The 22,925-nt window shown below is 41.2% G+C and overlaps 1 protein-coding gene across 1 annotated transcript; it reads left to right on the top strand.

Moving 5' to 3' along the window:
* The first annotated feature begins 4,078 nt into the window (after window positions 1-4,078).
* Window positions 4,079-5,117, top strand: LOC147642513 (uncharacterized). The gene has a single exon (XM_086807147.1). It carries the CDS (start codon window positions 4,181-4,183, stop codon window positions 4,709-4,711), a length of 531 nt encoding a protein of 176 aa, XP_086663273.1. The 5' UTR covers window positions 4,079-4,180; the 3' UTR covers window positions 4,712-5,117.
* The last annotated feature ends 17,808 nt before the right edge of the window (window positions 5,118-22,925 follow it).

Genomic DNA, 22,925 nt, shown 5'->3' with positions numbered 1-22,925 from the left:
CCCAGTTGAAAAAGCCAAGTTGCATTTAATGCAATTTGGCACATTCAATAAGGTTTATGGGTAGGTTTGTGGGTTAAATTCATGGAAAGGTGGCATGAGCTCACATGTTTTTGCTTTATTTAATAAACGGCATGCCTTAGTTCTTAGCGACATATTTTTTCTGTGCACACAAACTTCTAACTGTCCAAAAATTGACCCAGTTGAAATGGCCAAGTTGCATTTAATGCAATTTGGCACATTCAATAAGGTTTATTGGGTAGGTTTGTGGGTTAAATTCATGGAAAGGTGGCATGAGCTCACATGTTTTTGCTTTATTTAATAAACGGCTTCTTAGCGACATTTTTTTTCTGTGCACCACCAGTAATTTGGTGGTTAGTCAAAGATAGGTCAACTTGATTTGATTCAGTGTTGTTAACTCTTAGTTTATTTGATAATGGCATGCCTTAGTTATTAGCAATGTGCTTTTTTCCCAACAATTCGGCATTTTAGTTAGTCAAAGATTGGTCAACAGAATTCGATTCAGCATTGTTTGACCCTTAAGTTTTAGTACGAAGAGAACTTTTTTTGGTATCTATAGTTTTTGGTTTAGTTGTCTTGTGCATTGATTTCATTTTGAATGGTATTTACAAAAAGTTCTACATTTCTTTAATTACATATCATGTAACAAGACCGCGAGTGTAGACAGGGCCAAATTTTGATGGGTTTCTTCAAATTTAAAGTGGTATGCAATCTACTACAACCTATAAACTAGGCAGAAGAAATTCCAAAGGTACAATAGGTCCTAATCCATACACAAACTTGAAGGGGATGTGTGCCATATGGTTACCTTGTAAGCTATCCTATATGCCCATAGTGCAGCTACTATCAACTTCCTATTCCAGCTACTATAAGGCTCTTCTCATACTTTTTTAGTTAGAAATCCTTTTAAGGTTTTGTTAGTAATCTCAGCTTGTCCATTACATTTTTAGTAAGGAGCTAATTTCCTATGCAGAATCATGAATTACCTTACCAATGCTTGTATTTCCTTATTGATGAAATGGGTTCCTTTGGTTACAATTTCAATAGGACACCCAAACTTGGTTATCAATGATTCGTAGAGAAACCACGGCGTACTTCTCATTGAGCTAACTAGTAATCCTTTTGCTTCAGCCCATTTGGTGACGTAGTCAGTATAACCACCACAATATACTTGTTCCTACTTGGTGTGACCTTTTTGAAGGAGGGACCCACAAATTCCAAACCTCAATTCATGAATGGTTCTAGGGATTGAATTGGTTTTAGTGGCATCATGTTACTTAGGATAGGTCGTTCTGATCTCTGATATATGTTGCACTTATTACAAAATTTAAGTGCATCTCCATACACTATGCTCCACAATAGACCCCCTGCATTGTAGCGCTTTTCTTGCTATGATGTCTACACCTAGATGACCTCCCATGGCTAGAAAGTGTACTTCCCTTAGTACTATGTTTCTTTCTTCTCACACGACCATGTATGCTTTGAGACGATATAATTCTCTTGCAACCACCATTGTGTACTTGCAAGCCTTCAAGGCCAATGCTTTCCTTTGATTTCTTGTGAATTTCTCTAGAAACCTCCCTGTGTTGGGTGAGATATTCCATGATGTCTTGCCACTCTGGATTCATCATTTCAATTAAAAAAAAGCTCCATAGCAAGAAATTGATTGAGAATCTTCCATGATTCTTCCTTAGAATTTAGGAAGCTTCTAAGAACAATCTTCCTAGATTCTGAGGAAGAATCTAGGAAGAATGGACCGGCCTTGATAAGGCCTCAAAATGAGTCTTTCTGGGCTTGTGGATGATTTTAAAATGAAATTCTTATAAAAGCAACATTCATGTTATTAACCTGCCCTAAATGACTATCTTATTACACTGATATGTAATAAGGCTTGGTGGTCGACATAAACTATGAAAAAATTCCCTAGCAAATAGTGCCCGAAGTTTTGCATGCGTACACCATTTTGAGAGCTTCTTGCTCCGTGTGGTGGTGTATGCTTTCAGCTTGCAAAGTAAACTGGGAAAACTAGACTTCCCTGGAGTTGCGCTAGTATAAATCCAATGGCTAATCATGAGGCATCTACATGCAGATGAAACACCACATCCCATCTTGCCTTAAAATAGGAGCATTGATGTGGGTAGCTTCTTCAAGATTTGCAATGCCTCTTCTTCACTCGATCCATAGGGTAGGAGGGGATGTGTGCTGGAGGTAGGGAGCCACGCATAGAAGCATGTAGTAGGGTAGGAGGGGACTTAGGCGAAAGCGGGAGGGTGACTGAATGGAAGGTGATGGTAGACAAACTGCACTAGAGAGAGGGCATATAAACATGCTATGCTGGGAGATGCATGATGTCAATGGGGAGCGACATGGTAGCTTTAGGGGGCCCTATCGTCGATACATTCCCCACGCTATAACCATGCTTCTTACAATTGTGGTTGTGGTGGCACTGATCTATTACATGTCATTTAAATGGTTCAATTTTAGAAATTTATGTCACATGCAAAGCAATTTTAAAAATTGCATGCCACTTGAAATGGTACAATTTGGAACTTTATGTCATATGAAAAGTTATTTCAAAAATTACATGCCACTTGAAATGGTACAATTTTAGAATTTTATGTCATTTTAATAGTACAATTTTGGAATTCTATGTCATATGGAAAGCAATTTCAAAAATTGCATGCCAGTTAAAAGTTGAAAGAACCCATCAACTTTTGGCCCTAGCTACACCCTCAGTCTTATTACATGGTGTGCAATTAAAGAAATGCAGAACTTTTTATAAGTACCATTCAAAATGAAATCAGTGCACAAGACAAATAAACCAAAAATTGTAGATACAAAAAAATGCCTTCAGATTAAAAATTAAGAGCCAGATATCGAATCACGTTGACCAATCTTTGACTAACTAAAACACCAAATTGTTGTGAAAAAAAACATATTGCTAATAACTAAGGCATGCCACAATCCATTATCAAATAAACTAAGAGTCAAGTTGACCTATGTTTGGCTAACCAAAACACTGAATTGCTCGTCGGGAAAATATTATATCACTAAGAACTAAGGCATGCCGCTATCGATTAAAGCAAAAACATGTGAGCTAACTTTGCCTTCCGAGCCGAATCTACCCATGACCGTGCTAAATTGCATTAGACGCAAATAGGGGCCTACAATGAGTGAAAATTCAAAATCGATTAATTAATACGGGAAAGTTCTGATAACCTTTGTTAAGAGTTTTTTTTTTAAAATTAAACGCTACAATCATGGAAGTCATTGAGGATGTTGGAAACTTCCTTGCCGTTTCTTCTAGTAGTTGCCCGGCTTCCATGTTATCCTCCTCTAACCACAGCGGCCTTCTTTCCCACTCAACAATATGAGCAGTGAGCACCATGCAAGAGCCTCATAATGATGTCCAAGGTGCCATCACCCATTGTAAGCAGTCCACCTCTGCGAACTGCAACATTGCAAGGACCTGGCTATACCCAAGCTTTTATTGATGGGTTCTTATTCTATTATAAGAGAAATGGTCCCTGCCTTCCTCGAAAATGTTCGCCATCCGTTAGACAAAGAGGGAGAGGAAGATCAAGATAGATAAGATAGACAGAGTCAGATAAGTGCAAATGCAGGGTGTACGTAAGTTGTATAAGAAATTTCTTTTCCATAGGAAATTTTGTCTTGTTTAAAAAAATATGGAAATTTTGGCTTCAGAGATCTTTGCCTCGGCCTCCTCCTTGTTCGAAGGAAATTTGATCTCCATAAGAATTTTTTCTGCATCGAGAAAAAAATTCCTATGGTGACAAATTTTCAATAGCAAATTTGATCTCCATAAGAATTTTTTCTGCATCGAGAAAAAAATTCCTATGGTGACGAATTTTCAATAGCCTTTGTGGATCACAAGCTATGATTTTTTCTAGGTTGGGGAGCCAATAATGTTGTCATACCGATTATATTATTGCAATTAGTACTGTGTGCAAAACTTAGCTTGGATTTCATCATGTGTGGGAATGTGATACAAAATTTGTGCTCTTTTATAAACAGCTAAATTCGGTTGCGAGATATTATAGAACCCCTCGTTCTTCTTGTGTAGCAGTGGACTAGGGTTTACCATCTGCAGAACCACACGCCCCGCCCCCACGCCCACGACCACGCCCACGCCCAGGGGTACATGGATCCATTGGGCTTCTTCCGCGCGATGGACTCCCGCCCGCCCTTCATCCTACAGAGTGGCCTCAATGGCCTCAACCCCTTGGCCACCATCAACGGTATTAACCTCGAGCTTCCGCCCGACGCCCGCGGCCGCGGCAAGCTCGCCCGTGAGGAGGCCATCCTCGAGGCTAAGGTCGTACAGATCATTGTCACCGGCGAGTGGGAAACCCTCAAACCGAATTCCGGCAGGTCTGTGGCTGTGGGTGGTCACCACATATGTGTAGCTTACCACGACGATACAAACTCTGGCTACCGGATCTGGGAGTGGCATGGACACATCCTCATGTTCGACGACGAGACGGGCTACACGCCGGAGTATGTCTATGGCAATTACTTCCAGCCCCTGCAGCGGAAGGATGATTCGGGAGATGCGAATGTGGTGAATGGCGTCGGCCTCAGCGGCGTCATCAATGGCGATAACGTGACAAATCAGATTGTACATCGCAATGCCAAGAAGGCACCCTCCACATCTAGGTTGGTCAGGAAGTGACATCTTTTTGTGGTTTTGCTCTCTTTCCTCTGATGATGGTATGGTTTCCACCCCTGCTGGTGTTAAACTAGGTCTTGCTTGTTATACGCGTCTGCATTAATTAGGATGTTTGCACTGTCTCTTTTTATGAAGGTCTGGGTATGTCTGCACTTCCATGATGTAGTCACCACATGTTGCACCTTGGTTGTAGGCTTCATTCTTCTAGGTCACATACAAAGTGACAAATATATACCTACACACCCCCCCCCCCCGCCCCACTCCCTCTCGTCCTCCTCTCTTTGTAATGGACTTTGATGCAGTATGGGATAACGATGGTTCTAATCTTCTGAACAAGTGCATGGCCTTTCACTCTGGTGACCTTTGTGGGAACTTTATTTACTTAACAGTTTCACATTGCATTGTGCCATGGAATCCTTTGTTTAGACTCTTAAGATGTATCGTGAGGTCAGCAGAATTCTTGAGATTGTTCCACTTCTTTGTTTAAATTTTTGTTATTTAACCACGTTGGATGTTCCAAGTGTTTTCCACTATGATCCCATTCTGATTGCGAAATGTGATGTTTCAACTTTCAATGCCATGACAGTGTAAGAATGCCTCTCTTTAGTTGCCATGAGTCATCTTTGAAATTCAAATTTTCTTAATTATAGATCAGCCATTGATAGTTTTTTAATATGTGGGAACCCCTTTAGACACACATTCCCTGATGTGGAACAAGTTGGCCTCCCGACCCATCCTTCCTGTTAAGGAATTCAGCATTCTCTACTTCAATGCCCCGGCCTCTTAAGTTGACAATTGTTAAACACAAGCTGCTACTTGTTAACATATGGTAACATAGCTCTCTTTGAGCCTTTTTTAAGTGAAGTTGTAATGTATAGTCCACTCTTTTCTGAACCGGTGAGAACGATGGTCTCATGTGTGCTTATTGTATTAGAAATCTCTCTTTTTCTGGTCCTCATTAGCAAGTTCTAGAGAATTCGTTTGGACTTAGATTTGTAGCACTGGAGATGGATGTGCTCTTTCCCTTTTCCTTCGGCCTGTGTGGTGGGCTAGCCTGGACCAAGTTTCTTATAAAACAGCCTGAGGTAAAGGTTCATCCTCTCTGAAAGAGGGATAAACAAAATGTATGGTTTATATTATCGGCCCAACTAAAACGTTTTGGCTATCCAATCAGAGAATTGATCAGGGGCAAAAATGTTAGTTCAGTTTTTGGTTCTCACCGAGCATAGTTATGTGAGGATGGCAGCTGACTACAATTGGTGTTCTCTGGACCTTCTGTAACAATGCGACCTCTCGGGAAAAAAATAAGAGGTGGTTTCATGTAGCAGGTACTGTGAGAGCACATTTTACAGGATCTGGGAAAGCACATTGCTAATGTGTGCTAAGAGCATAACATGCAAGGAGAGCAACGTTTAATGGGTGGTCCGAATGATCAAGCATTTCATATTTAGCTTGTGGAGAAGAAAATATAAAAAGGCTTCCTACATCAAAGGGTGGTATGCATGTGTGGGATTCGGTCTTACCGTTAGGACAAAATGAGTATCAAATCAGCCTGGTGCAGTAATGTGGTGCAGGCTTGGAGCAAATTTGGACGAATTTTTGGCCGTCTAAACCTGTGTAAACCAGCTTCACCAAGGGGCCAAGGAATCATAGTAGCCCAGCTTGAACACGTTTAGTGACTGTTAGGACTGAATTTGTCTTTTACAAAACTTTTCAGAGCAGCACAGAGATAGAGAGAGAGAGAGGTATATCAGAATTCAGTTCAAAGGTAACACGCATGGGGATTGAGATATTTCAGACATCATAGTAAATATTAAATCAGTTAGTATACGCAGTAATTTCAGGTTGAAAAACGAAGTCTTTCGCTGTCATCTCCTCCTACTTTCTGATTAATCAATTTTATGCAATCACTAGTCTATAATAGAAATGTACACCTGGCTATGGTATTTGTGCATAGGTGCTAGAGCCTAGGATCTTATATATATATATATATATATATATGTAATTAGTACTATAGGAAGTCCGATCAAGTATCATAGGCCTTTTTTTTTTGTTTGGGGTCAAATAGCTGGTCATTCTCAAACGTGTAAAGTAAAGACATGCTTTTTGTATAGAAGATTTTTTAAGTTCATGGGTTTTACATGTCCTACTGTGAGAGTTACAGGTATATTAAAGTTTTGGTTTGAATGTCTCTTGTACTAAAATAAAACTTCCTCTTAAGCTTGAATAGATCTTGTATTTGTATCTTGTGAAAAAATTAAGACTACACTCTCTTGTGATTGATATTTTGATTCGTAGTCTTGACTTGATGGTTACTTTTAGTCTTACCTTACCATCCATAATACTATCGACTGATACAAGAAGATTAAATGGGTCGTGTGACAGTGAGATAGAAAGGGACACCCAACTACATTAATGGAAGGAACAATGTTGAGGCATAGTTGTCAGGTACGAAAAGTTCGATTCGGTATGGTACGTTCAAATACGGTCTTGGAATGCACTGCTAAATTTTGAAAATAGAAATACGGTGGATGTATGGTCCATTTAAAAAATACTTAAAAATAAAAAAATATGGTGGAGGAAGAGGGAGATGATTAAGAGTCTAGAGGGGAGAGAGGCTTGAGCCTTGAAGGAGAGCTTAAGGGAGACGATAGACTTGAGCAATGAGCACTTGTGAGGGGAGGGTTGAGCAATGAGCACTTGTCAAGATGGGGTTAGGGGAGGGGATACTATATAGATAATAGCAAGTTAAGACTTGTTATTTGCAGAGAAGATTTCTCTATAAATTTCACGTTAATGGCTTTTACATGTCCTAATGTGCAATAGAAAGGCCCAAGGGGGACACCTAGCAACATTAGTTGAAGGAATATAATTGAAGACTCCAAAAGAGTAGATGCTTTCTTAAAGGAGCAATTGGTTGCATGGCAAGCATTAGGCAAGCCTATGTCACCTAGCATGTGAAAGAAGCGACAAATTGTGAAATTGCTAATTGTAGCTTAAGGGAAGTGATTTTCCTAGAGGCTTTAGTATGGTTGGGTGTGGAGAGAAGTGAAGAAAACCCTTTTGATTTGGACTTAATCCAAGATTAAGTTGGTCTTTTGGTAATCATATATTTGTGATATTAAGGTTCATTGGGTAGTATATTTGAGTAGAACTAGAAGTCTCTGGAAATTTGGATTGTAAATATCGACGACAATCACAATCCAAAATCCCCCCTAACCTTTTGGAAACCATATGTGCCCTTAAGCTTAAGAATGATTTTTGTATACAAACTGATGTATTGATCTAGTGGGTTTTTTTGGGCATCACACATTCATCCCAAGTGATCCAACCACATTACTTGCTTTTCCTCCTCCCAAGTAATGGATTGACGTTTTGCTTCAACTAAAGTAAACCATCACTTGGGCCCTAACGAGAGACTTGCTTGAGTCATCTATTCATGAGGGGAGTAGCTTTTTGAGAGCATATATAACACCTCAAGATATGGATAAAGATTCTATCCTCCTCTTCTCCATTATAAATATAAGGCCTCTAATACATGGAGTACTAGCTAGAAGTGTAAGTATTTGATTAATTGCTTCATGCTTAGAAGCCGAGGCTACGACATCTTTCCTATGTGATCTTCTCAATTAATTGATAGAATCAATCAAACTTGGAGAGAGATTATACGCATCTCGTATTGCGCTTACCAAAATCGATTATGGTCATACATAGGTTTGCGAATCAATGTGAATAAAGGGCTCTATGTTTGAGATGTATGAGTATGGATCACTCCTCTCTTAATTGTCATAAGGAAAGGTGCTAAAAGTAAACCTCAATAAGAGTGGTGCACCTTGTGCAATTTAAAAAGTGAAGGTTTGCTATTTATCAATGAATTATCATCCATTTTGTGAGTTTACAGAACAAGGATCATAATCTATTATATGACACTACGACACACAACGAGAACTGTGCAACGATCAAGAACCTATAGTTGCTTCAAAACATCTGGTGTGGGGTATCATAGCAATCGACATCCAAGTGGAAATTCAAGGATACAGACTTTTGATTGCTAAAAAAGATTTTATTCCTTAGAAAATGGGAAAATTCAGTTCTAAAGCAATCATAACGTTCGTCTCTTTTATGTTACATATTCTCAAAGATAGATTTAAAAAAATAAAAATAAAAAATATATAAAAATCAATAAAGGAGCACGTTGAATATTTTGATAGTGTACTTTAATTTCTCAAGGAGTGTGGAGTCATCATAATCTCATATAGTGAAGTGTTTGGAGCATCCCAAATAAGAATTCACAAAGATGAGAAGATCATAGTTGAGTTAAATGGCCCACGTCCAAGGATGTTAAGTAAACTCAAAACATTTCTGGGTTTGTCGAGACTCTATCGTAGAACAAAATATTTGAAGATACTTATCTTAATCATGGATCATCTTCGCAAAGGAGAAAGAAAGCCTTCACCAAGGAAGAACTTTAAAAATCTTGAGTTGCTTTGGAAGCAACGCTTGAAGAGCTTAAGTTGCTTCTAGCTATAGCTCATATATAGGACCTACAATATTGTCAAAGTTGATGTGAGCAAGTATGCTATAAGAATGGTCAATTAACTAAAGGAAGGATAGTTACTTTGAAAAGTACCATTCTGATATATGCTAAATAAATCTTTTCAAAGTATCTTTTCACCCTAAGTACTTGGTTGTGCAATGGTGCTAGCACAAGGGGTTGGGTTTGAATCCTAATAGGGCCGAGTAGGATTAAGGAAAATGACAGTTAATAGACCAAAATTTGCAAGCTTCAAGCTCCAAAATAGTTCACAAGATCCTTCTTCATTCTAATGAGCAAATTGTAAAATAATGTCCTCCATGTTGATCTTAAATCCTTCCTAGGCCCATCATGTCAATGCAATATCAACTTCTAATTCAAGGCTTTTAAAAACTATCATATCCATAAGGAAAAGCACCACGCCCATCCAGACCACCACCGGACCTAATCCAATATGTTGGCCACCACACTTTCTCTCAATTCTTACTGTACGGCATTTGACATCGGGGTCAACCCAATCAGCAGCGAGCCCAACACCAAGTGGCCACTTCACTTGAGGGCATCTCTCACCAGGCCGGTTTGACTGGTCTCACCTGCTGTGCCAAGCCGGAGGAACCATAATCTCCAGAGTGAGGCATACCTTGGACTCCCTTCTCTGAACCTGACGCGAGTGGTGGGGACAACCTCACCAGGCTTGTCGAGTTCTTCGATCGGATCTACTTTATTCATCTCATTGGGCAACGTCAGTCTTTTTAATTGTGTATATATCAATTCTTGATATCATTTGGGATTTAATTGAAAACCATAACTAGATTTCAACAACATGAGATTGGAATGACACTACTTTGAAGATTAAATTCAAATTAATCACACACACGCTTGTCTTTTCAAAGTGGAAGGAACATAAATATACCCACTTTTAATAAAAACTTATCCTTTTCAGATATACGTTAAAACTTTACAATAAATCTTTAACTTGATTTGTTTTAAAGAAAAAATGTTATTTAATGTAAACATGAACCTTTAATCTAGGTTAATTTAGTACCATCATTTCACCCACACACTCTTCTTTAGATGTAGAAAAGCAACCTTTATTTACAACACTCAATTTATGTTTGGAAGAGAGAGAGAGAGAGAGAGAGAGAGAGAGAGAGAGAGAGAGAGTTATGTAATGAAAAAATATTGCAAAAGAAGGGTGTGCACAAGGCAGGGAAAACTATACTATGCCCAATTATAGTAATGAAAAAATATTGCAAAAGAAGGGTGTGCACAAGGCAGGGAAAACTATACTATGCCCAATTATAGTAGAGTTGAGATCTTCTCTCTTTCTCTCTTTCTCTCTCTCTCAAACATAAAAAACAAATCTAACCTCAAGTACAGAAGGATAAATTTATCTCTAAACTTTGTAAAATTGGACATAGAAATTACACTAGCTTGCATTCTTAATTACCATGAACAAATTATCTTTGAGCACTTTCATTGAAAAAGGCGAAAGATCATTCACTCGTTTTTTCTTTCAAGACCAATCCTTGAAAAAGGAGATAAGAAGTGTATTTTAATTTCAATTCTAATAGAAGAATCACTTAAATACTCTAAACTAATTTTTCTTGTTTATAAAAAAATGAGTTTACAAGAAAAAAATATATTTATCATCGCATTAATAAAAGCTAGTTTTCTCATCAAATATAAATAATTATCTAATCTATCCTTCCAAGGATAGATTAGATAAAAGCTAATAAAATCTAATCTATCCTTCCAAGAATCTCCAACGATTTATCTATCATTATGAGAATTTAGAACAATTTATAAGGCCACAATAGTCTGATTGTGAAATATTAGACATTTAATATAAATAAATAAACTAAATTATCCAAGCTCCTCTATCAAGCATCTTAAATCATTTTTTATATAAATAATAAATAGAATCTTTCTAATCTATTTTGTTAAGCATTTTAGATTAACGCTATATATGAAAGTTTAACAACGGCACTATAAACAATTACACATTTTAATAGAAAAAATATAACTTTGTCTCTGGTCTTTGAAAATTACACAGAGAGGGAGAGGAAAAACGTTTTTCACTAGAGAAGGCTCCGGGAGAAAATAGAAGATGCTAGAATTGATTAAAGAGAGTGGGTTAGCCTCTACTTCAAGGAGGGAGCAATGTAAATAAAGAGAGTGTTAATCCCATTTTGGATTAAAAAAGATGCTCCTCCAATTGAGGACATTAATAAGTGTTATGTAAAGGCACTATAAAAGTTGTATTGAGATACTGGTCACCCAAGGCCTTAGTTAGTAAGTTTTGGATGCCCAAGTGTAAATAAGGGCCAGTTGTATAAAAGACAATTCTCATAATGAAATGACACAATCTCCCTTTGTGCTATGAGAACTCTTGTGCTTTGTCTTGAGAGAGAGAGAGAGAGAGAGAGAGAGAGAGAGAGAGAGAGAGAGTGAGTGAGTGAGTGAGAGTGTGCTCTAGTACATGTGCCTCTTTCATGCATGCATGTGCATGAGAGTGAGAGGACGATTGTCTTGCAGTCGTGGTGCAAGCGACTCCGCGGTGACAGTGTGGAGGTGAAGTTCGGAGGAGTGGAGCTTCTAAAGCGAGCTTGGGGAGCCTCAAGGGACATGAGCTCGAAGCATTGGTAAGTACCCAACGATTTTTGTGTCTATTGATTCTCCCATTTGCAGTTGTGTGGAGTTCCCTCTTGGGAGGTGCGGTATGAATGGGAGAGGAAGAATTAGGGTTAGAGTTCAAGTGTGGGAGACATACACAGAGAGAACAAGGGAGAGAGAGAGAGTTGTGGGGATAAGTCAACTCATGAAGATATGAGTGTGTGACTCCCCTATCACACATGTATATTGCACTAGTACACATAGTGCACTTAGTACATTAAAAGTACTAAGTGTACTATGTACTATAACTTATGGGCTTGTACACACTATAAGGGTGGGCATTATGCCCTCACCCCAACAACCTCCCACTTAAAGGCAAAGTGCCCTAGGCAAAGTGCCCTTAAGTAAAGGAAAAGAAAAAAACAGCATGTACATGATAATATACAAGGCCATATCAAGGCTGAAACTGGCCTCATCCACCACCAATGCCCATCAAGTGTCTGCAATGAGCAAACCGTTCCGGAGGCAAACTCTTTGTCAACAGATCAGCCGGGTTGTCATCCGTATGAATCTTAACAAGCTGAATTTTCTTGTTCTCTATCACCTCTCTGATGAAGTGATACTTCACATCCACATGCTTTGTCTTTGCATGAAAGACAGGGTTCTTTGCCAACTGGATGGCACTCTGACTGTCACAATGCAACAATGGAATATCCCCTGTATAACCCAAATCAACCACTAACCGAGATAGCCATAATGCCTCCTTGCAAGCCTCTGTGGCTGCAATATACTCGGCCTCTGTAGTAGATAAAGCAGTGCACTTCTGCATCCTGGATATCCATGACACAGCACCTCCTATGAATGTAAACACATAACCGGTAGTAGACTTCCGGTTATCTGGATGACCGGCATAATCCGAATCCGTGTAACCATGCACTAATGCATCTTGTTTGCCAAAACAAATGCACATATCCTGTGTGCCCTTCAGGTATCTCATGACACCTTTCACTGCTTCCCAATGCTTCTTGCCAGGGTTGGCCATGTATCTAGAAACCACTCCCACTGCAAATGCAATGTCCGGCCTAGTAGCAACCATGGCATACATGAGACTGCCCCGCAAGCTGAAGCATACATAACCTTGGCCATATCAGCCCTGTCTCTATCCGACTGTGGGCTGTCCATAGCACTGAGTTTCACATATGGAGCCAAAGGAGTACTAGTCTTCTTCCCCCCGTCCATATTGAACCTCTGCAAAACTTTGCCAATGTATTCCTTCTGAGACAAATACAACACATGTTGATTTCTGTCCCGAAGTATCCGCATACCCAAAATGTGATTTGCATCACCCAAATCCTTCATATCAAAGGTTTGATGCAGCCTCTGCTTCAAGGCATCCATCTCTTTACGAGATTTCCCGGCAATCAACATATCATCAACATACAAGATGAGGATCAATAGACTGCCATCCAAAGCTTTCTTGGTGTATAAGCAGTGATCTATGTCACTTCTCCTGAATTTCTGAGATTTCATGAATGTATCAAATTTATGATACCATTCTCTTGGTGCCTGTTTGAGCCCATAAAGACTCTTTTTTAGCTTGCATACAAGCTTCTCCTTTCCACTCACTGCATAACCCTCTGGCTGCTGCATATATATCTCCTCATGGAGATCACCATGAAGAAAAGCAGTCTTCACATCCATCTGAATCAAGTCCAGATCATCATGCGCAACCAAAGCTAACACAGCTCTAAGTGTGGTCATTTTGACCACTGGAGAGAAGATCTCATCAAAGTCCACACCATATTCCTGCTTGAAGCCCTTAGCCACTAACCTGGCTTTGTATCTTGCATCTGGTGCAACTTTGAGCCTGTATACCCACTTGCATGGCAAAACCTTCTTGCCTGCAGGCAAATGCACTAACTTCCATGTTCCATTTTTGTGCAGAGAATCCATCTCTGACTTCATGGCACGCTCCCAAAGAGCTTTGTCTGCCCTTTGTAAAGCCTCCTTATAACATGAGGGCTCCCCACAGTCAGTAAGCATCAAGTAGTCAACCCCTAGAACAAACCTGTCAGGGGCTCTGGAGGGTCTAGTGGACCTCCGTACCCAATGACCATCATTTGCAGGTTGCTGTCCAGCTTGCATATCACCCATTGGTGGCTCCTGTTCCATGCCATAAGGCTGAAAAATCATGCCCGGTATTTCCTCTAACTGTGGTATATCCATAGGGATATCTTCTACCATCTCTGGCTGTCCATTTGGACCATTATCAGCACCATTTAAGGGCTGGTTTTCCTGCTGTAATGGTTGATTTACAGCCCTTGGTTGTTGTCCATGATGTCCATCATCATCAAAGATGACTCTGCCAGGCTCCTGTTGCCTTGCAGGCTCCTTATACATGCATGTTTCATCAAAAATGACATCATTGCTGCGTATAATCTTTCTATTCACGGGATCCCAAAGTCTATACCCCATTTCACCTCTGTCACCATATCCTAGGAATATGCATTTGTGAGACTTAGGATCAAGTTTGGTGCGCATTTCCCTGCGTATGTGCACATACGCAACGCAACCAAACACTCTCAAGTGCTTGTATGACGGAGGCTTCCCTGTCCATACTTCTTCTGGCACTTTCCCACCAAGCCTCGTGTTAGGTGACCTATTTATAAGATGAACGGCTGTCATAACAGCTTCAGCCCAAAAACCATGAGGTAACGCAGCATGTGACAACATAGAATGGACCTTCTCCTGAATGGTCCTGTTCATCCTCTCTGTTGTCCCGTTTTGTGGAGGATTATAAGGAGTAGAGAGCTCCCTCTTGATGCCTTTAGCATCACAAAAGTCCTGAAACTGTTTGGACATGTACTCTCCACCATTGTCGGAACACAAAGCCTTCAGTGTTTTGCCAGTTTGATTCTCAACAAGAGCAACAAACTTCTGAAACACTGAGAATGTATCACTCTTCAAACGAAGAGGATAAACCCACACCTTACGTGTGGCATCATCAATAAAAGACACAAAGTATTTTGCCCCTCCCAAAGAAAGCTGAGGCATCTCACATACATCTGTATGCACAAGCTCTAACTGAGCATCTTTCTGTCCAAGAGCTTTCTTGTGCGGGCACTGTAGTTGCCTACCATATATACAATGCTCATCACAAAACTGAAAACTTGAAAACTTTAGAGAAGGCAAGTAACCCAAACGAGACAATTGCTCCATTCCCTTGACACTCATGTGTCCCAACCGGCTATGCCACATAGAGATTTCCGGTAGCTCGGTTGCATTTACATTAGCATGGTGACAAACACCTGCATGCATGAAATAAAGAGTGTCCACCTTAGAGCCTCTGGCAAAAACCAGTGAGCCCTTACTAATCTTCCACTTTCCACGACCAAATGTGGTAACATAATCAGCATCATCAAGCTGTCCAGTAGAAAGCAGATTCTTCTTGATCTCAGGCACATGCCTGACATCATGGAGCATAAGCTGTGAGCCATCTGAAAACACAAGCCTCACATCACCTCTGCCAAGAATCTTGCATGCATGGTTATCACCCAAATAAACCACTCCTTCATTGCCAGCAGTATACCTGACAAACAAGTCTCTGCAACCTGTGACATGAAAGGAGGCACCTGAATCAATGATCCATGAGTGCATACCATGACCACCTGTAAGAAGTGAATGGGCATCAAGTGAAGACGTAAATAGGACCTCATCCTCACTGCCACCTGCATGTGACACATTGATTTCTTCAATCTTGACTCCACTTTTGCCCTTTGGTGGCTTTATATCTTTGGCTTCATCTTTCTCTTTGTCTTTGCCTTTTCCCTTTTCCTTTTGATCATTTTTCCATTTGTAGCATTGCTTTTTAATGTGTCCCTTCTTGCCACAATAATGGCATTCCAAATCCTTTTTGGAGCGAGACTTGCTCCTTCCCCGTTCTTGGCTTTTTCCCCTTTGTTGGGATCTCCCACGTGCATTCATTGCATTGGACTTTCCAACAGAGTTGTTTTTCCTGTTCATCTCTTCTTGAAGAAGAGCACCCTCAACATCTGCATATGACAGCATAGCATGCGAATTGCTAGTGGCTGTCCTGAATGTGTCCCAACTCTCTGGCAAAGTGCATAACAGAAAAGTGGCTTTGAACTCATCATCCATTGCCAACTTTTGATTAATGACCTGGCTGACAATACCATTAAACTCATTTAGATGGGCTGTCATAGACGCCCCTTCCTTCATCTGAAGACCTATGAGTTTCTTCAACCAATACACTTTGCTTGAGGCACTTTGTTGGGCATACAAGTCCTGCAATCTCTGCCACATTCCCCAAGCTGTCTTCTCTTCATGAATGCTGAAAAGTAATGAGTCTGACACAGACAACATGATAGTAGATCTTGCCAGCTCATCCATATCTTCCCACTCTTCAGCAGAAGTAAGAGAAGTGGGCATTACACCCCTTTCTTTGATAGGCTTGTGCTGCTTTTTCTGGAGCAACACATTGTAGCACTGGGTTTGCCAAATATCATAATTATGCGAGCCTTCAAGCTTCTTGATATGAAGCAATGAAGAGCTCTCACCTGTGGTTGCCATAGCAAAATGCAACCTGTCAATGCCCGACTCCTTGCAAAATGTGCAAACACTGCACCAAAAGCACACAAAGTGCTCACTGTTGTTCTCCCAAGCTTTATCTCCCACTGCGGAAGCAAGAATGCAACTTTTCTCCCACTATATGTGATGAAATCACCAAAATCTGGTTGCTGTAGATTTAGGACAGCACCTTAAATGTGCTCTATTGCCCTTCCAAAGTACTGTACAGCAGTACTAAGTGCTCACCTGTGATGTACCAAACCTGTACCGGTAAGCACAGCAGCTAAAATTGAACCTTTTCCTCACTCAAATTAGTGTACAGCCATGCCAAATCTGTACCAACAGGTACAGTAGCAGTAAATGCTCTCCTAGCTGTCCAAATGAGTGAAAATCAGACTTTTACAGTCCCGAACACTACATACAGCAGTTTCGAACAGAAATTAAGCAAAAGCCCCTTGACTGCAAGCTGATTTCTGAGGATTCAAGGCATAAGAGTCTTGCCTGCTGCTTTGCCAAGCTCAACAAGCATACAAACTTGAAAAGCCCCTTGATTGAAGATCAGTTTCTGATCATACATGGTACATTGACGCACATGAAGGCATCCAAAGTCTTCACGGTGCTTCCCCCTGGCCACATATACATCCAATACATGAAAGCCCCTTGATTTACAGGCACATTGAGTGCTTGTAAGGCATCAACACATTATCCACAGCATCAAATGCGATTGCCTGAATGCAAATCAATCCAATAGGCACAAAAGCCCCTTGATTTGCACTGCAATTTGCTGCAAATTTTGCAAATCAATACAATCGGCACAAAAGCCCCTTATTTTGCACTGCAATTTGCTGCAATTTTGCCCAAATGTGCGATTTCTCATATCATACAGCATGTATGACTGCTTAATTGCATAATTACATCAAAAGCCCCAAATTTCGACATCCAATTTCCTGCAAATTGATCCTGATTGTGACCAATGTCACCCAATTTTGCCAATTTTGCTCAGAAATTGAGCAATTCGGCACCTGTACCTGCTCAATTGATTGAATTGATAAGAAATTCCCAAAATTGAAGGAAAATACCTCTTAATTTTTTGAATTTCTCTGATCTGCAGGCTGAATTTCAGTTGTTGCAGGAGAAAAAAAAAGGGGGGGGGCACGTCTGATGCTGTTTGTGTTGATGAATCTGGTGACCTCTTGCAGCAGATTTGATGGTTGCTCCAATCAAGCTGATGCGTTTGCTGCTGTACGGATGACGGAGGGCTGGGCGACTGTACTTACAGCTGACGGGTACAGTCGTGCAGAGAACATGACTTGGGCTGGTTGCAGACGTGGCCCTGTTTGGGCAGGCGAAGGACTTTTGCACTGGCTCTTACGTGTTCGTGCAGGCAGTTAGCCGCCGCCTTCGCCTGTAGCCTTCGCGTAGTGGCCAGGCGCCTGTTGCAAGCTGCTCACGACTTGCTACGAGCGTTGCAGCGTTTGCCTTCGCCTACGCTCACTCACGCCCAGTTGTTGGTGCGCTGAAGTGCGCCTGCTGGGCGTGTCCGCCTGCCTTCGCCTAGCGCTGGCGCTACACGCGACTTGGGCTGGCCTGTTATATTGACGCCCGCCTGCTTCTTCGCTCCACGCTCACCGCACCATGGTGTGTCGCCTTCGCATGCACTTCGCTGCCTTATGGTAGGTTCTCGCCTTCGCCGAGTAGCAGCGCTACAGCATCTGCGTAAGCAAATTGGGCGCCCACTACCTCATTTTGCCTCAGCAGTAAGTGCTGTCTGCGTTTCTCACAAGATCGGCCTCACTCACTCACTCCACGCCTTACAGAAATCTGATACAGAAAAGGGGAGGGAGGCGCTTCTTGCTCTGATACCAGTTGAATGGGAGAGGAAGAATTAGGGTTAGAGTTCAAGTGTGGGAGACATACACAGAGAGAACAAGGGAGAGAGAGAGAGTTGTGGGGATAAGTCAACTCATGAAGATATGAGTGTGTGACTCCCCTATCACACATGTATATTGCACTAGTACACATAGTGCACTTAGTACATTAAAAGTACTAAGTGTACTATGTACTATAACTTATGGGCTTGTACACACTATAAGGGTGGGCATTATGCCTTTACCCCAACACGGTAGCCCATAATATTTTTGGCACCACTACCAGGGAAACACCTTTGTTTCTTCCACCCTCTTAGAGCTTCAGCTCCCAGTATGCAAGATTTACTATTACCTTGCATTTGGAAGGTGCAGTGTGAAGAAACTGTGTAGATAAGGGTTGAGTGGTAGAGAAGAAATTGCAGAAAATCGTGTGTTGAAAGTGCGGGTGAGTACTTGGGAGAACCTAGAGGAAATCTACACTTAGTTTCACATTCAATTTTGTTGTTTTTCGTCAACAATCTTGCTATCGTGAGCTAGCTCGGGTGACACTTTGTTTTTCTATTTTTCTAAAATTCTCAAAAATAAAGAGCCATTGGTTGTGTTCATAACTTGCATTGCATTTCTAATCCTTAGCACAAGCATTCTGGATCATTTGGATGAGGAAATTACACTCCAAACACATTCTGTTGACGCGGTAGCTAAACACGTGAAAGTGCAAAAAACAGTTCACGAGGTGAACCATTTCCTGCTACTTCATGACGTGAAATGCCTTTCGCAATCAGCACTGGGATTCTCAAGATTATGTTGCTAAAAATAGGGCGCCTTATCTTGACATATCTGACACAACGAAACTGAAAAATCTAATCACGTAAAATACCAGTGAAGCATTTCACGATGTGAACCATTTCCTGTTTTACGGCATGAACCATTGCCTGCTACTTCACGGGTTAACCCTTCACGCCTTAACACTTCACGTGTTAGCAGTTCATGAATTAAACTCTCACGGACTACAAGTTCACAAATTAAGGGGTGAACTGTTACCTGCTACTTCAGGATGTTAACCATTCTCTGCGGTTTTGAGGATATCTGCTATTTCACAACCATGAAAGATAGTTCGGTAGAAAAACAGGTGAAAGGGTTGGAGTAGTGCTTTCGATTGTCGAAATACACTCCCATGGACTTGAAGCTCGGTAAACTCATTGGAGATGACCTTACCCCCGACGATAGTGCATCAAACCACCCAGGTTCTTCCTACCAAAGGAGTGTTGGTTCAGGCTGCTCAACGAGCACTCAATTGAGTGTTTCAGCTTGGAGGAATCTGACCACCGTTGATAGAAGTAGCAAAGAATCTAGGGAAGAAGGGTTAAGATTCTCTGGCCTTGGAGAGAAGGAAAAACCCTCTTCTCTTGTAAGATCCAGTGAAATATTTGATATGGCCAGGGGATTTTTTGGTCTCCAGCAGTACACAAAAGATGATGTGCAATCTGTGGGCATGGGCCTATTAACCAGTGCATGACACGGTCTAAGACCAGAATTAACAACCCAACCTTCTGGCCCCAAGCATACGAACATAGTAAGGATCAATGGGATGACTCCCAGGGTTAGAAGGGATAAGGAAAGTGCCACCAGGATAGGTCAAGTCTTCTTTCCTACATCGGAGGAAATAGAAACATACTTAAAGAGGGTTGAGACAGAGTGACAATTACGACTATTAAGCTTAAGAAAATAGGAGCTCGTTACTCGAAGACCAAGGGAGGAACAACAGGAAATGGAGGAAGTGAATCCATTTCGACCACATGGCAAAGAACCAGAAACATCTAGAAATGCCACTGATAACATGTGGATGGGAATAACAAATAGAGTGATACCAACTGTGGAACCTATCAAATGAGGAACCAAGGGTTGACAAAAGCCTTGAGACACAAGAAGAGGAGGACAACCTACCTAGGGCACCTGCAGGTGGTGAGGATCGACTCTATACAAGAGAGGATGAAGGAAAGGCTCACCAATGGTATCGATCCTTAAAGCCAGAGGATAAGTCAACCTCACTAGGCTTAAGAATGTGTTCATACCAAGCTTTGCTTGAAGTGGTGAGACAGATGGAGTCCTGTGGCTCAGCTCCACAATATTAAGTAGAAAGAAAATGAGTCCATGCAAGATTATGTATCTCGGCTCAAGCACTTGAATTCAAGATGCAAGTTAAGGGAGAAAGGCTAACTGATGATGAGCTATTTCCTTGCTTCCTTGGAGGAGTTCGAGATCATAAAATGCATGATTGTTTAGTGTTAGCCCGCCGACCAGATACTCTAGATACGTGTTGTAAGCTGGCAATCGAATATGAGGACAATATGCTTGGGTTTCCTTAACCAGAAGATGCCGAGGCAGCTTAACGGCAACATTGCGAGTCTCAAGTCACCAAGACACATGAACCAAGAGCAAGAAAGTTAGAAATATGATAGTGGGAGAGCTCAGTAATGCAATATGGGAGAGAAGCATCAGGGAATGCCCATCTCTACCCCTGGCGAGCGATAGCTGATTTGATGCTCTATTTGTAGACAAAATCACACGAGCACCGCATGACCTCACTTAAGAATAAGGAAATTACTTTATTGTGTTCACTGTGTGAGATTAAGGAACCATTACACTACCATGTGTAGATATCTGAGGGTCCAGTCCGTAGCATAACTGCCAGCACCTAGAGTGCTGCTAGCCTTACTAGCACCATCGGTGCAAACCACTACGACTACAGGGCAGCCAAACCCTTCCTACTTCCCAAGAGGGGTGTTCCGAATGTAGGACATGTCACCTTTGCCACTACCTATTCTACCACCACATGATAAAATCAACCAGATAGAAGTCAATAATGACTACTACGAGGAGCCCGCAGAGATCACGCCAGAATATTATGTCTTATAGAACAACACATCAATGCTAGTGTTTCAAAACCACGGTACAATGGAAAGCCAAAGACATAAACTCAACTATGAGAAGGGGACCAATACAATGTTTTGGTTGTAGTGGACCTCATCGAGTAGCGGAGTGTCCTCATAAGAATGTGGCTAATGCGGGCCAAGCCCAACCCTTGACAACACCGACCAACGTCATGCCAACACTTTCCTGTGTGCAGTGTGGGGTTGATCATTTGATCAAAGACTATCCATTTCGCACTAGTGGTTTTGCTTCCAATTCTAACCATGCCACTATCAAGACTATAAGTGTGCATCCTAGAAATATCACGCCACTGAATGTCCTCACTCGAGCACAAACGAAACAAGTGGACAAAGGGAAAAACCCAATAGGTGTTACAACCTCTAAAACTGGGATAAGGAGAAGAGTGAAGAAAGTGGGAAAAGGTGATACCATGGTCACAATTCAAGATGGATTCAAAGAAGATACCATTGACATTAGATCCACCCAATCAATGGAAGGAGACGACCAAGTGCCGAAAAGGATGGGCACGCCCAAGAAACTACAAAGGAGAGACCAGCAACCCCTAAGGGGATTGGAGAATATCCAAACGCGACGAAGAAATAAGGAAGCTTGAAGAAGCTAAGGCCGTGGTTGAGGAGTTCCAACAAAATCACGAAGCAACTAAGGGCTAACAGGGCTAGGGATACAATGTATCCAAGAAACGAGTTGATAAAGGATAGGAAATTGGATGTGCCTACTCCAATTCTAGAAGGGTCCGAGGAAGGGACTTACAGTGACCTCATGGCAAGAATGTTTGAGGGAGCAGAGCAAGATTTGTCCATCCATCCATTCCCTAGGGTTGAATATGCAAACACATGGAAGGAACCCTCACTTTCTAGGGAACCTAGGCAGTCTCATAGCCATATTGTCCACCAAAATGCTGCTAGGACCATTGTTACGCAATGCGATGGCATTATAGGCAGATATCAAGGATTGGGTAAAGGGAAGATGAAACCCAATGTCCACTGCAGAGGAGACTCAGCCATCTCTACTAGAGAAAAACCTAGTGCATGAGGAGGGAACTCCCAAATTCGTCAAAATACCTGTTAATCAATTAGGCCAGTATTATGAGAGTAATGATACAAATGCTACAATCCCAATTCAACATAACAGATACCAAGCACTCGCTATCCTATATGGAGGAGCGGGGATGAACATTATCACCAAACAATGTTGGGAAAATTGGGGTAAACCAGAATTGGAAAGAGCAGATCTAATCGTCAAAATGGCGGATGTAACATCCTCAAGACCAATGGGGTTGTTGAAAAACGTAAGACTTAAGGTCTTTTTGTTCCACTACCATCATACATTTGTTGTAATGGACTTCTTGTAAGATTCCTTCCCAGCCCCTCAAGATGTCTAGTTTCTTCCTCTGTAATCAATCCCCTTTTCAGAATAATAAAAGACCTTGTTTCTACTTGTTTTGGCCTAGAGAGAGAAAATATTCTAGAGAGAGATAATTTAGTTTTTAGATATCTTTGGATGGAAAAATATCCCTTCTTATTAAACTAAATTCCCTCGAAATAGAAGTTTAAAAAGAATTTCCTAAGGTGCATTAGAAATAAATTATAATATGCTTAAAAGGCCTTAGCCTAAGGGTCCAGATTTTCTGAAAATTTTAGATTAAGGTTCTGAGGAAACA

The sequence above is a fragment of the Cibotium barometz genome, chromosome 1 (assembly GCF_041138505.1).
Source record: "Cibotium barometz isolate CiBa-2024 chromosome 1, ASM4113850v1, whole genome shotgun sequence".
NCBI classification, from domain to species: Eukaryota; Viridiplantae; Streptophyta; class Polypodiopsida; order Cyatheales; family Cibotiaceae; genus Cibotium; species Cibotium barometz.
Note: the sequence above shows the minus strand (reverse complement) of the source record. Positions and strands in the feature narration are given on the sequence as shown.

Excerpts from the sequence above, each read along its gene's own strand:
- LOC147642513 (XM_086807147.1), top strand. The coding sequence starts at position 4,181 with ATGGATCCATTGGGCTTCTTCCGCGCGATGGACTCCCGCCCGCCCTTC.